At 47.9% G+C, this 12960-nt stretch overlaps 1 protein-coding gene across 3 annotated transcripts in view; it reads right to left on the reverse strand.

Moving 5' to 3' along the window:
* Positions 1 to 2314: 2314 nt before the first annotated feature.
* The window catches only part of LOC100383238 (sequence-specific DNA binding transcription factor), a 32553-nt gene continuing 21907 nt past the window's right edge, over positions 2315 to 12960 (reverse strand). Inside the window, exons 2-14 of one of the 3 annotated variants that reach the window (XM_035961539.1) lie at positions 6268 to 7548; positions 5551 to 5664; positions 5420 to 5475; positions 5145 to 5211; positions 4797 to 4889; positions 4583 to 4668; positions 4313 to 4475; positions 3988 to 4188; positions 3670 to 3860; positions 3460 to 3541; positions 3008 to 3214; positions 2792 to 2875; positions 2315 to 2720 (exon numbers count right to left, since the gene is read on the reverse strand). In XM_035961539.1, the coding sequence (XP_035817432.1) occupies positions 2553 to 2720; positions 2792 to 2875; positions 3008 to 3214; positions 3460 to 3541; positions 3670 to 3860; positions 3988 to 4188; positions 4313 to 4475; positions 4583 to 4668; positions 4797 to 4889; positions 5145 to 5211; positions 5420 to 5475; positions 5551 to 5664; positions 6268 to 7482 (2727 nt within the window). In that variant the 5' untranslated portion in view covers positions 7483 to 7548 and the 3' untranslated portion in view covers positions 2315 to 2552. 3 annotated transcript variants of the gene reach the window in all.

Genomic DNA, 12960 nt, shown 5'->3' on the forward strand with positions numbered 1-12960 from the left:
CCATAGAGAATTTCATGTGCACCGTCCCTAACCGTAACATACCTAATCAATAAACAATAGGAGACGGAGAGCACAGACGGACAGACCTTTGAGCGTGCGGCGGCAGCCGGTAGGACTCTGTCTCCAGTCTCCAAGTCAAAGTTGCGACGACGGCTTCTCCGGTTCTCCCTGTGGTGGATAGATCTGCTGCTCGACTTCTCCGGTTCTCCCTGCGGACGGCGCGTCGGCACGCCAGGTCACCAGCGGTCAGCACCAGTACACCACCGAGGCACCGACGCACATCTTCAGCAACACGCCAACACAGCTCGTCAGCTCTAAATCAGGTATACTGCCACCGCCTAGTAGTTGCCTGTTAATGTTGCCTGTTGTGGTTGACTGGTAAATTGATTTTTCATTGCTAAATTGTTTTGTCCTAGCACACAGAAATTTATTTTTTGTTGCTCACTGAGTCACTACTCGTTTGCTCCAGTTAGGAAATACTGATTGTGATTCATTGAATATTGTATGGAGCAGCAGCAGCTCTGCACCTGTGTGCCTTAGTGCCTATGTGTATTTAAATCCATGTGCAACTGTTGTCATTTGTAAAGTCTTCAAGGGTGCGCTTGTGTGCTGTCACCGCTGTGTGCATGTAGTTGTTCCTCCTGCTGTTCGGTTACCGTTCGTTTTCGGTGAATATTCGTTCGTATTCGTTCGTTTTCGTATACCCGTATATTTCGTAACCGTTTTCGTTACCGCCTTTTTCGCTCCCGCTTCCGTTTTCGGTAAAAAAAATGGTAACGGAAATGGGAGAGGTAGTTTCCCGTCCGTTCCCGTTCGTTTTCATCCCTAGTCCCACTCATGAACCCATGTCAAAGTCATTATTGACAACGCATGATGAACATCACATCGATTCATCAGCTGCCATAGGAGAATGATAAAGTGTCTTCTGAGTCAATTGATTGTCCAATACCATATTGACTGGTGGTGCATCCACATCGACCCCATATTGTTATTCATTGACTCTAACACCATAGAAAGACTTCCTATATCCATTCTCCAATAAAACCTCAAGCAATGTCATATTTGACCCTTGAACTACCATTTTGTAGCGTGACCAATAACCCTCATTGTGCAACGACATTAACATGTAGTGTGTCATACTCTTCCTAGTGTCACACATTTCGTTTAATGTAAAATTATCATCAAACTTTTCCTTAAGTCACAACAAAAGTTAATTAAGTTAGGCAACATATCAAACATTCTTGGTTCATCTTCCATATTCTCAAACATCCTATCTTCTTTTATAACAATTCCTCAATAAAACATACGAAATAAACAGTCCATCTACAAAAGCATTTCAACAAATTACATCAACTCCTTGAAATTATTCTAACGAATTTAACAGTTTACTACTTACATACAACCTATACTTACAAACTATGGTGTTACTTCTACAAATATTTGCAATAAACAAAATGCTAACCTAAACTTAAAGGAAAACTAAGATTGAACCTAAACTAAACTAAAGTAAACCCAATCTAAACCTAACTTAATACAAAACTTAAACCTAAACCTAGACCGAAGATATCTAAACTAAATAACTAACTAACTACAACTTGTAATATATTAACCCTACCAGAAGCTAAAAAAACTAAAACATTTAAAAACTAAAACATTTAGTGACCAGAAACTGAAAAAAAAACTGAAACTCGAGGAATGCCATATCACCGATCAACATCTGGTGCCTACCACGTTAGTAAAACTTGTATCAGACAAATCAGCGCAACAGACCAGTTAAGCAACTCCAGAGAAATTAACGTGACTAAGGCCTTGTTCGTTTGTGCCGGATTGGTGGGTCGGAATGATTCCTGACCAGATTGCTTCTCTAATTTATATAAACTTTGATTAGGCCTTGTTCGTTTCTGTCGGATTGGTAGGCCGGAACGATTCCTATCCGGATTGTTTCTCTAATTTATATAAACTTTGATTAGCTGGAACGATTCCGGGTGCAATCCGACGGAAACGAACAAAGCCTTAGGTGGAACGATTCCGAGTGCAATCCAACACAAACGAACAAGGCCTAAACAGATTAATTTTAGAAAATAAAACCTGTAGTATTATTTTTAGAAATAGTTTTAAAAAGGTTGAAAAAAAACCAAGTTAGTTTCAACGGATGCGCCGAGTGGATGTACTGAAAACTAAATTAGTTTTAGCATTTAGGTTTTATGTCTATATTCAGACGATGATAAACCTATACACAAATATAAAATACATACATTGAATTGCATGAATCCAATAAAATGCAAAAACGGATTTTAAATTGGAACAGAGGAAGTACATTTTAACAGATATAAGCGATGAATCATGTAGTAATTGTATCGTTTGTTCACTTAACAATGCAGAGTAGCAAAATAAAAATACAACAATACATCACGCATACAATTTCTAGTTTATAGTGACAAAAAGTGAGAAAACGGTGACATGTTTATGATCCTGCAAAACTGAATCCCTAACAACCATTAATTAATCCACATGTCAATACCGATTATTAGGCTCAAAGTAATTGTTTTATTTTACAACATTGCACCCCTCGGATACCTTTGACTCGCCCTCTGCTCTTCCATTTCGTTCATCCAGTCAGAAAGCCAGAAAATACCTTTCCACAACAGGTACAGACCAGCAGCAACGATTATTGACAGCAAAATAATCAGTAGCGCTCTCAGCACAAAAGTCTTCACTTCCTGCAAAATATAGATATGTTATAAGGACCACGGGTGTCAATGAAAGCAGCACATTTGCGTACATCACAAACCTGGAATTTCGAAATTTTAACTTCTTGTCCACGGTCACGCCGCTTCCTGCGTTTGGGTGCATTTACGACTTCCACAGCAGGGATCTGATTATTTGAAAGCACCGGAAATGAGCAGGAATGCACCAATATAGTTTGATGCTCAACATTTGCAAAGAAGTAAAAGAACAATACAACATAGCGCAATTTTTTGTACTAAAAAATGGTAAGGCTCAGTACCTTGTTCTCCTGACTTTTCCGGAGATGCAACTCTGAATCTGGAGCCTTCAGCTTCTTCTTGCAATCTTCACCGCAGGCAAGTAAGCCAACTCCAAACTGACTTTTAGGTACTTCTTTTGGATCCCGGCCAGACTTACGGTATTCCTTGAGGACATCTTGACATCGCCACTCTTGTTTCAGAGTGCTGCATGCACAACGGGTGTTGACCTTGATAGATATATCAAACAGTAAGTACAGATAAGTACAAACATAATTAAATGACAAATTCAAATTGTCAACAAACTTCTTATTTAGCAAAAATAAATTTTCACTATACTACAGTTCCAGCAGAAAGCTGGGTAATACCACAGATCAAGCATTGGTGTACCACTTGAACATTATTAGTATTCACTTATTCTACAGTCTGAACCTCTAACTATGTATGTCTGAGAGAATGAAAGCTCAGATCACACCTTTTTCATGCACTGATCAACCGATGGGCATACACCAGGGTGACATACTTCTGAACACAGATGGGGGCAATTTGGTAGCTTTCTGTTCAAAAAGCATGTTCAGATGCTTGGTAAAATCAAATAAATTTAAGGAAATTTGTGATAGGAGTTTAGTAACAACAGAAAAATTGTACAATTTTCGATACGGAAACAGTTAGGAGCCAAACTGACCTATGACATGGGCCACCACAAGATCTTATTTTAATCTGATCCTTTGCATTTAAGTTGTTATAAAACACACATTCAAAAGCATGCACCATAGCACCACAATGGCATGGTCTTTTAACAAGGACTTTACAAGAAGGACAATCGTTCAGATGACATGGCAAAGGGCAAGGATGTGAACAAGGAGGCTCCCTAACCTGAAATAAATATGTCAATATCCTGCACCAAGCTCAAAAGCATATGAAACCACAGTAGCTTCTTCATATTAAGCTTTGTAAAACAAACCAAACTGGAGTTCTTGAAAACGAAAAGAGAGTATCTAACCCTTTGACAAGGAAGATTGCATTGTTCACAAGGCATAGCAAGTGCGTTCACTTTACTGATAGATGTTGTACGATCTCCTTCAGGATGATTCAATGGGACTTCTAACACATGGCAAGATTTTGTACAATAATGGTTGCCACAAAGGAGAGGATTCCCACATAAATTTTCACAGGGAAAAGGCCTCCATTTGCAACATGGCATCTGTAATAAGAGGAAATGAAGCATATGTATTTTGTAGTCTGATTTTCGCATGTGCCACACATGTGAGAGAGAAGGCAGGTGGTAACAAATAAATCAAAAGACTGCATTGTTCCCAAAAACTTACAGTGCGTTCTTGGCCAAGATGCTGCCCAAAGCATGACACCAAAACCACCTCTTTGCATGGTGGGCACGGTGTCCCAGGTGTACATTCTATGTGCTTTCCCATTTTCTTTTTTGTCGGTTTCAGTGTGAACTCGGAGTTTGGAGGAGAAATAGGGCCATGACACCTAGATAATATATGAATATTGTTAAGATAACAGAAGTGATATTCCTTGATAGACAGCCAAGTGCAAACATGATTCAATTACACATTTCTTGTAGTTCAAATACAAACCTTTCTTTACACGTGTGCCCACATGGAAATTCTTCCCCGCAGATCAGCTTGCAAGGTGGGCAGGCTCCATAGTGGCATTTGTGGGGCTAAGGAAAGGAATTACATACCACATAATTCTTAGAATCCATTGAACCTACCAGGATAACTTCCTTACAAACACAGAAGGCTATTGAGATCTAAAGCCTAACAACAGGAAAAGAAGACAGCAGATTACCCGGCATTCAAGCTTGTGTCGGCAAAGGCGAGGTATATTGCATTTCTTTGAGCATTTGGGTGGTTTCTGATTCTTCTCAGTCCCACAAGGAACCTGCAATAGAGCTGTGCATATTAATCTTGGTGATTAAAACTTAGCAACAACGATACCACTATTCAACAAAATATACAGAAGTTGAGGCAGGAGACACTTTCACAAATTTTTTTCTTATGATGAGCAAGTATCTTGTGCATGATGGACAAAGAGAAAATTTTTAGCCGAAAAGAACCTGTCTAATGAAGCAGACAGAAGGAAACATAACTTCTACAAGTAAAGAAAAAACAGAACTGAGAGTCTACCGAATTCCACCTCAAAACATGTTTTTCCACAGGCGCAAGAAATGGTCTTCATCAGAGGACAAGGTGAACAAGCGCCTCTGTCAAACAACAGAGATATGTTAAAAAAGAACCTTGACAGCCTGGGCGTTAAGAAGCAAAATCCAAAGACAAATGTAACAATCTTGTGTATCTATTATGCACAGTAGAGGACAATCAACATATTAGCATGTGCTGCGAGCATATGCTTCAAAATGTAAACAATACATGGTAAGCCAATGTATATGTGTGTTGGAGCTCAGACAGTACCTGTGGCATGGTGAGAGACATTTATGGTTGCCACATCTGAGCTTCTTATCACAAGTCTAGAAAAAGATATGTATCTTTTAGTTATTGATGAATGGAATTTAATACCATGGCCAAAAAAAGTGGAAATGCACCTCAGAGCAGGGTGGGCAATCTCCAGCACAGCAACGTCGTTTACAAGCATGGCGACCACAGTTTCGCAAACGTTGACATTTTCTTTCACACGTCAATTCTTGGTAGCAGGGCACCTGATGCAGACATGCAATGCATCACATGAGCACGAAGGACTAAGAACTTGCATCCCGCTAATTTATAAAATAGAAGTATCCATAACCAGCTACAGCATTCAATGTTATACTAAGGACGTTGCTTGTTGCACAACCTACTAGCCAATACTGAGGAAAATGGTAAATGAAGAGGAACTACTTGTTGCTCTGCCAGGTGATATCTGCATATAAGTTAAAAAGTTTGACGGCACAATCTAATCTAAAGCAAAGGCCTCCAGACATCAAATGTGAATCCATTGATCTTAGAGATGTAAGCTATCTACAAGGTTCCAGAGCATTATCTTTTGATGTAGGCACTATGAGAATTAAGGTTGATAGTGCCTCTAAGTTAGGCAGATCTAGTGTCAGAGACTCCCACATGAGTGGGGTCTAGAGAAGGGATAAATTGAGGCAAGCCTTCTCCCCGCAAATGCGGAGAGGCTGCTTCGGACCTGCAACCTGGTGACACTATCAACAGAGTGTCTCTAAGTTGAATTTTGAATTTATATAACCAGATAATTCATTTGTTCGATTTATCCGCTTACATGGATTGATCCATTGTAAATAAACTAGATAAGACTGTACCTCCTTCTTCAACCCCCCGCAACGGCAGGCCTTAGTAACCACAAGACGGCAAGTCCCATCACATGGCCCACGATGGCAGCGCTCAGGGCACCTGTGTCGTCCACACCCAAGCACCTTCTCACAAGTTGATCCGCATGTGGCAGCCTCTGCATCACACTCCAACCTTGGATAATTTTTCTTCCCACACGGGCAAGTGCGTCGACCTCGGAGTGGGCATTCCCCACACTTGCCCCCATGGCACCCCCTCTCACACTTATGCTTACCGCAATCTAGCATCCCACCACACTCCCTCTTGCACTGGAAAATCCTTTCAGAGCACAATTTCTCCTCCAATATCTCTCCACACTCACATTTGTGACTCCCCAGCACTGCACACGGCGGGCAGGGGCCATCATGGCAATCCACTGGACAGTGGTGGAGTCCACAGCTAAGACGTTTGTTGCATTTCCCCCCACAAGAGTAACGCTGATGTGCGCAGCGTCGGGGCTCCCGGTGCACTCCACAGAAGCACGTCGCTTTAGGAACAACGGCCGGGCATGGCGGGCATGGCCCTGGGTGGCACAGCAGCAGGCAGGTATGCTCACAGCCGGAGTCGAGATTCGCATCAAGACGGCGGCCACAGACGTCGCCACAAGAGTGGGGGAGGATCCAGGGGTCCGGAGCCGGGTCTATGGTCTTGGAGCAGAAGCAGACGTAGGAGGAGGGGATCTCGGACTTGGGGTAGGCGAAGCGGCACTTGGGGCATCCCCAGGTTGGGCACGGCACGGCGGGCCCGGATGCTGACTGGTGCGCCCATGACTGGATGCAGGGGAGGTGGAGGATGGCAAAGCAGGATGAAGAGCATGACCACACCGGGTCAGAGGGGCGTATAGGATCGAAGCAGATAAGGCACGGCGGCGATCGGCGGCGCGCGGCGGATGAGAGGAAAATGCCAACTTTCGAGAGGTCGGCCCCCTCGCCAGCAACCGAGAGGTAGGCAGAGACAACAGAGGCAGTTGCGGAGTCGGAGGCGGCGAAATCGGCCTCATCCGCAGAGGAAGATGAGTAGGAGGAGGGGTCGGAATCAGAGATGACGCTAGGGTTCACCGCCAGGGGAGCGGGTGCCGGCGACGGTGAGGGTGCTGGTGGGCGAAGAGTGGGTGCGGCAGCGCTGGAGGTGCGATTCGGCTTGCGGGAAGAGGATCCGGCTGCAGCGGCAGCGTAGGAGGACGGCATGGCCGGCGGCGTGGTCGTCGCCGGAGACGGCAGTGGTGGTGCTGGTGCGCGCGCGATCTGTGAGGACTGAGACTCTCCAGCAGTAGTGTCCCCTAAATTCCCGTCCCCTAAAGCAATATTCTCTGTTTACAGAACACTCTAAAAAATTTTGTCATCTATATATTCTCAGTCTCCAGCATCGTCCTCTAAATTCTGTCCCCTAAAGCTACAGTGTTAACAGATTCCTTTTTTACATTTTTTTTCATTTTTCTTTGTTTTCTTCTCATTTCACGCTACACAAATGATGCGTCAAAAATGTATTTATTAATTTTTAAATTAATAAATTCAAATTGTCAATATTAATTACATTGCTTGTTTTGTTGTTGTGTAACTGTTGTCGATAAAGCGCCGCATAGTATATTATCGGTACGAAAATATGTTTTGAAATTGACAAGCTTCCACCGTAAGCCAGAACTCTTCTTTGAGAAGCCATGCTCTTACTTCCCCTGCACGGCAACCGCATTGCTTGTCTCCTGCCCTTCGCTCGATGCCTTCGCCAATCTCGCTGCGCCAACGGAGACAACGATCGGCAGTCTTCACTCTTCGTCCGGCACGCCAAAGGACGAAGACCTATGGCGAGGTCGCCCCATCCCGCGGCGTCGCCCAACACTGGAGCCCACGTGCAATCCGGCCCGTCATAACGGGCCCCGCGCTATCACTGCGCAGTACGGGCTCAAATTGTAAAGGTTTTTCTGTTATTACAGTCTGTAACCCTGCTTTAATGAGAATATTCAGGGGAACCTAGGCACCTGAGGGCACATGTGTCCTTAATCCTTGACGCTGGGCACTCAGACACCTATAAATACCCCCGCACAGTGCCCTTGAGAGGCCAGATTAACAGAGCTATTGCCATCTCAAGTTGAAACCTTGTTTACATCGCTTTCACTCCCACGTTGGATCAACTCGCCCAGGAAAACGAGTTCCAACATTTGGCGCCCACCGTTCGTGCTACGAAAAAACCACCCGCGATGGCACCCAAGAGAGCTACCTCGAAGGCTGACGAGGCTGCGAAGGCAGCACTGCTGGCCGAGAAAAAGGGCAAGGCCCTTGTCGACACCACCCACCAAGAGGCCTGCGAAGACGACGCACTCAGCAAGAGGCAGCGCAACGAGCAACCCACTCCCGAAGGCAATCTCCGCACCTGCAGCTCTGGAGGACAACCACAACTTCCCCCAGGCTTCGCTCCACCAGAGGGCGCGAACGCCACCGAGGACGGCGAAGTCATCGGCGTTTCGGCAGAAGAACAGCTACAACTGCGCGCCTTGCGCATCAAGAACCGCAACCTCCAGAAGCAAAAAGAGATCCTCGAGGCCAAGCGCCAACGCGTGTCCGCACAAGCCAAGGTGCGACAGATGATACGCGACGAAGAGCAGAAGGCTCAGGAGCTTGAACAAGAGATCGCCCTCATGCAGAGCGAAGGCCAACTCGGCCTGCAACACGGCCCACCCCTCCAACAGCGCGCATGAAAGTCGCCTAGAGGGGGGGTGAATAGGGCGAAACTGAAATTTACAAATATAAACACAACTACAAGCCGGGTTAGCGTTAGAAATATAATTGAGTCCGCGAGAGAGGGCGCAAAACAAATCGCAAGCGAATAATGAAGTGAGACACGCGGATTTGTTTTACCGAGGTTCGGTTTTCTCAAACCTACTCCCCGTTGAGGAGGCCACAAAGGCCGGGTCTCTTTCAACCCTTCCCTCTCTCAAACGGTCCCTCGGACCGAGTGAGCTTCTCTTCTCAAATCACTTGGGAATCAAACTTCCCGCAAGGGCCACCACACAATTGGTGCTTCTTGCCTCAATTACAAGTGAGTGTTTGATCACAAGAAAGAATCAAGAAAGAAGAAAGCAATCCAAGCGCAAGAGCTCGAAAGAACACAAGCAAATCACTCTCTCTAATCACTAGGACGTTATGTGGAATTTGGAGAGGATTTGATCTCTTTGGTGTGTCTAGAATTGAATGCTAGAGCTCTTGTAGTAGTTGGGAAGTGAAGAACTTGGATACCATGAATGGTGGGGTGGTTGGGGTATTTATAGCCCCAACCACCAAACTTGACCGTTGGCTGGTCTGTCTGTTCGATGGCGCACCGGACAGTCCGGTGCCCCCGCCACGTCATCACTGCCGTTGGATTCTGACTGTTGGAGCTTCTGACTTGTGGGCCCGCCTGGGTGTCCGGTGCACACCGGACATCTCCTGTTCATTGTCCGGTGCGCCAGTATGGGCACGCCTGCCTTCTGCGCGCGCAGAGCGCGCATTAAATGCAGCGCAGGTAGCCGTTGGCGCCGAAATAGCCGTTGCTCCGTAGATGCACCGGACAGTCCGGTGCACACCGGACAGTCCGGTGAATTATAGCGGAGCGGCTGGAGTGAAAACCCGAGGCTGGCGAGTTCCGAAGGCCGCGCTTCCTTGGAGCACCGGACACTGTCCGGTGTACACCGGACAGTCCGGTGAATTATAGCGCGCTAGCCTGACGAATTCCCGAAGGTAGCGAGTTCGAGTTGGAGTCCTCTGGTGCACCGGACACTGTCTGGTGGCACACCGGACACTGTCCGGTGTACACCGGACAGTCCGGTGCCTCCAGACCAGAGGAGCCTTCGGTTGCCTCTTTGCTCCTTTGTTGAATCCAAAACTTGATCTTTTTATTGGCTGAGTGTGAACCTTTTGCACTGTATAATCTATACACTTGGGCAAACTAGTTAGTCCAATAATTTGTGTTGGGCAATTCAACCACCAAAATTATTTAGGAACTAGGTGTAGGCCTAATTCCCTTTCAGCGCACAAATCGAAGACCTGTTCATCCCTCAGCGCGGACACGCCGTCCCACACGCCGCGGCATTCCAAGGCGTCAACTATCTTGACGAGCGAAGTCCCCTGGCGCCTCACCTGCAGGTGTCACCATGGCCCGCCAACTTCAGGGCAGGGACCTATCCCAAGTACAACGGCAGCACTGACCCAGCACAGTACATCATGAGCTATCAGGTCGCCATTGCATCATCCGGAGGGGACGACGCCACGATGGCCAAGTCATTTATCATCGCCCTCGAAGGCCCAGCCCAAACCTGGTACACCAGGTTGCCGCCATTGTCCATCGACTCCTGGAGAAGTCTCCGGGACAAATTCTTGCTCAACTTCCAAGGGTACCGCCCAGACACCGACGCCTTGGCCGAACTTTCACTCTGCAAGCAGCTGGAAAAAGAGACTCTGCGGGAGTACTACCACAAGTTTCTGACCCTCAAGTCACAACTGCCTTCGGTCGATGACCAAATCGCCATCCACTACGCCATCAGTGGCCTTCGGGCCGGCGTCCTTTACAGCCACTGCATCAGGGATCCGCCCAAGAACCTCCAGGAGTTGTATCAGCTATTTGAAAAATATGCCAGATCCGAAGAGCTCCACCAGCGCAAAGTCGAGTCTCAGAGGAAACCCAAAGACACTCCACAGTCCAGCCGCACGTGGACGAGGCCTTCGCAGCCAGACTCCGGTCGGGACGGCCGCAATCAGCAACAGGTGCACAACATCGCCAACCAGCACCCCGCAGGCGAGGCCCCTCACCGCCAGGAGTATCCCCCAGGGCCGCGGGAACGGAACTCGTGGTCGGGGCCGGGGACGTGCGCAGCAGCCGCGCAAATTTTACTGCCTGTTCCACGGCAAAGACTGCGCCCACCCTACCAGAGACTGCCCAGAGACGAAGGCCACCAGAGACAGGATGGCACGGGCCCAACCAGCCGACAACCCTAGAGTTGTCGCGCACACATATCAGCAACCCCCCCCCCCCCGCCATACATCCACGGCCCCGCTCCGCATCCACCGCACCACGCATACCAACACCACCAGGAGGTACAAATTGTACCTCCCCCACCCCCACCTCCACACCAGCAACAACAAAACATCCACCACCCCCACGCCCCAAAACAAAACATCAACCGTATCGCGGAGTCATTCATATGATCACTGGGGGGTCCAGCGCTGACTTCTACACAAAGCGGCAGAAGAGGGACCATTACCGCAGCGTCAACCACGTCGCCGTCACAGTCCCAGTCGTGTAGACAAAGTGGTCCCGTGTGCCACTAACCTTCGACGCCCGAGACGTCGATCTGCGCAGCGCACCCCACATCGACGCCATGGTTATCAACTGCAGCGTGGCAGGCTGGGACCTGCATAAAGTCTTAGTCGACAATGACAGCCAGGCGGATATCATCTTCCTCCATGCCTTCGATCGCATGGGCATAAGCCACAGCCTGCTCAAGCCTTCGGACAACCCACTGTACGGCTTCGGCGGCAAGGGCACCTTTCCTATCGGCAAAATAGAGTTACCTCTCTCCTTCGGTGTAGCACCCAATGCACGAAGTGTGATAGTCGCCTAGAGGGGGGGTGAATAGGGCGAAACTGAAATTTACAAATATAAACACAACTACAAGCCGGGTTAGCGTTAGAAATATAAACGAGTCCGCGAGAGAGGGCGCAAAACAAATCCCAAGCGAATAAGCAAGTGAGACACGGAGATTTGTTTTACCGAGGTTCGGTTCTTGCAAACCTACTCCCCGTTGAGGAGGCCACAAAGGCCGGGTCTCTTTCAACCCTTCCCTCTCTCAAACGGTCCCTCGGACCGAGTGAGCTTCTCTTCTCAAATCAAAGCCGGGAACAAAACTTCCCTGCAAGGGCCACCACACAATTGGTGCCTCTTGCCTTGATTACAATGGAGTTGTGATCTCAAGAACAAGTGAGAAAGAAAAGAAGCAATCCAAGCGCAAGAGCTCAAATGAACACGGCAAATCACTCTCACTAGTCACTAGGGCTTTGTGTGGAATTGGAGAGGATTTGATCTCTTTAGTGTGTCTAGAATTGAATGCTAGAGCTCTTGTAGTAGTTGAGAAGTGGAAAACTTGGATGCCATGAATGGTGGGGTGGTTGGGGTATTTATAGCCCCAACCACCAAACTTGACCGTTGGCTGGAGGCGTCTGCTCGATGGCGCACCGGACAGTCCGGTGCACACCGGACAGTCCGGTGCCCCTGCCACGTCATCACTGCCGTTGGATTCTGACCGTTGGAGCTTCTGACTTGTGGGCCCGCCTGGGTGTCCGGTGCACACCGGACATGTACTGTTTGATGTCCGGTGCACCGGTATGGGCATGTCTGACGTCTGCGCGCGCTGCGCGCGCATTAAATGCACCGCAGGGAGCCGTTGGCGCCGAAGAGAGCCGTTGCTCCGCTGGTACACCGGACAGTCCGGTGCACACCGGACAGTCCGGTGCACACCGGACAGTCCGGTGAATTTTAGCGGAGCGGCTGCCACGCGAACCCGAGGCTGGCGAGTTCCGGAGACCGCGCTTCCTTGGAGCACCAGACATGTCCGGTGCACACCGGACAGTCCGGTGAATTATAGCGCGCCGGCTTCCGAGAAATCCCGAGGGTGAAGAGTTTGAGTCTGAGTCCCCTGG

This window comes from Zea mays, chromosome 8 (genome assembly GCF_902167145.1).
Source record: "Zea mays cultivar B73 chromosome 8, Zm-B73-REFERENCE-NAM-5.0, whole genome shotgun sequence".
In the NCBI taxonomy this organism is placed as follows: domain Eukaryota; kingdom Viridiplantae; phylum Streptophyta; class Magnoliopsida; order Poales; family Poaceae; genus Zea; species Zea mays.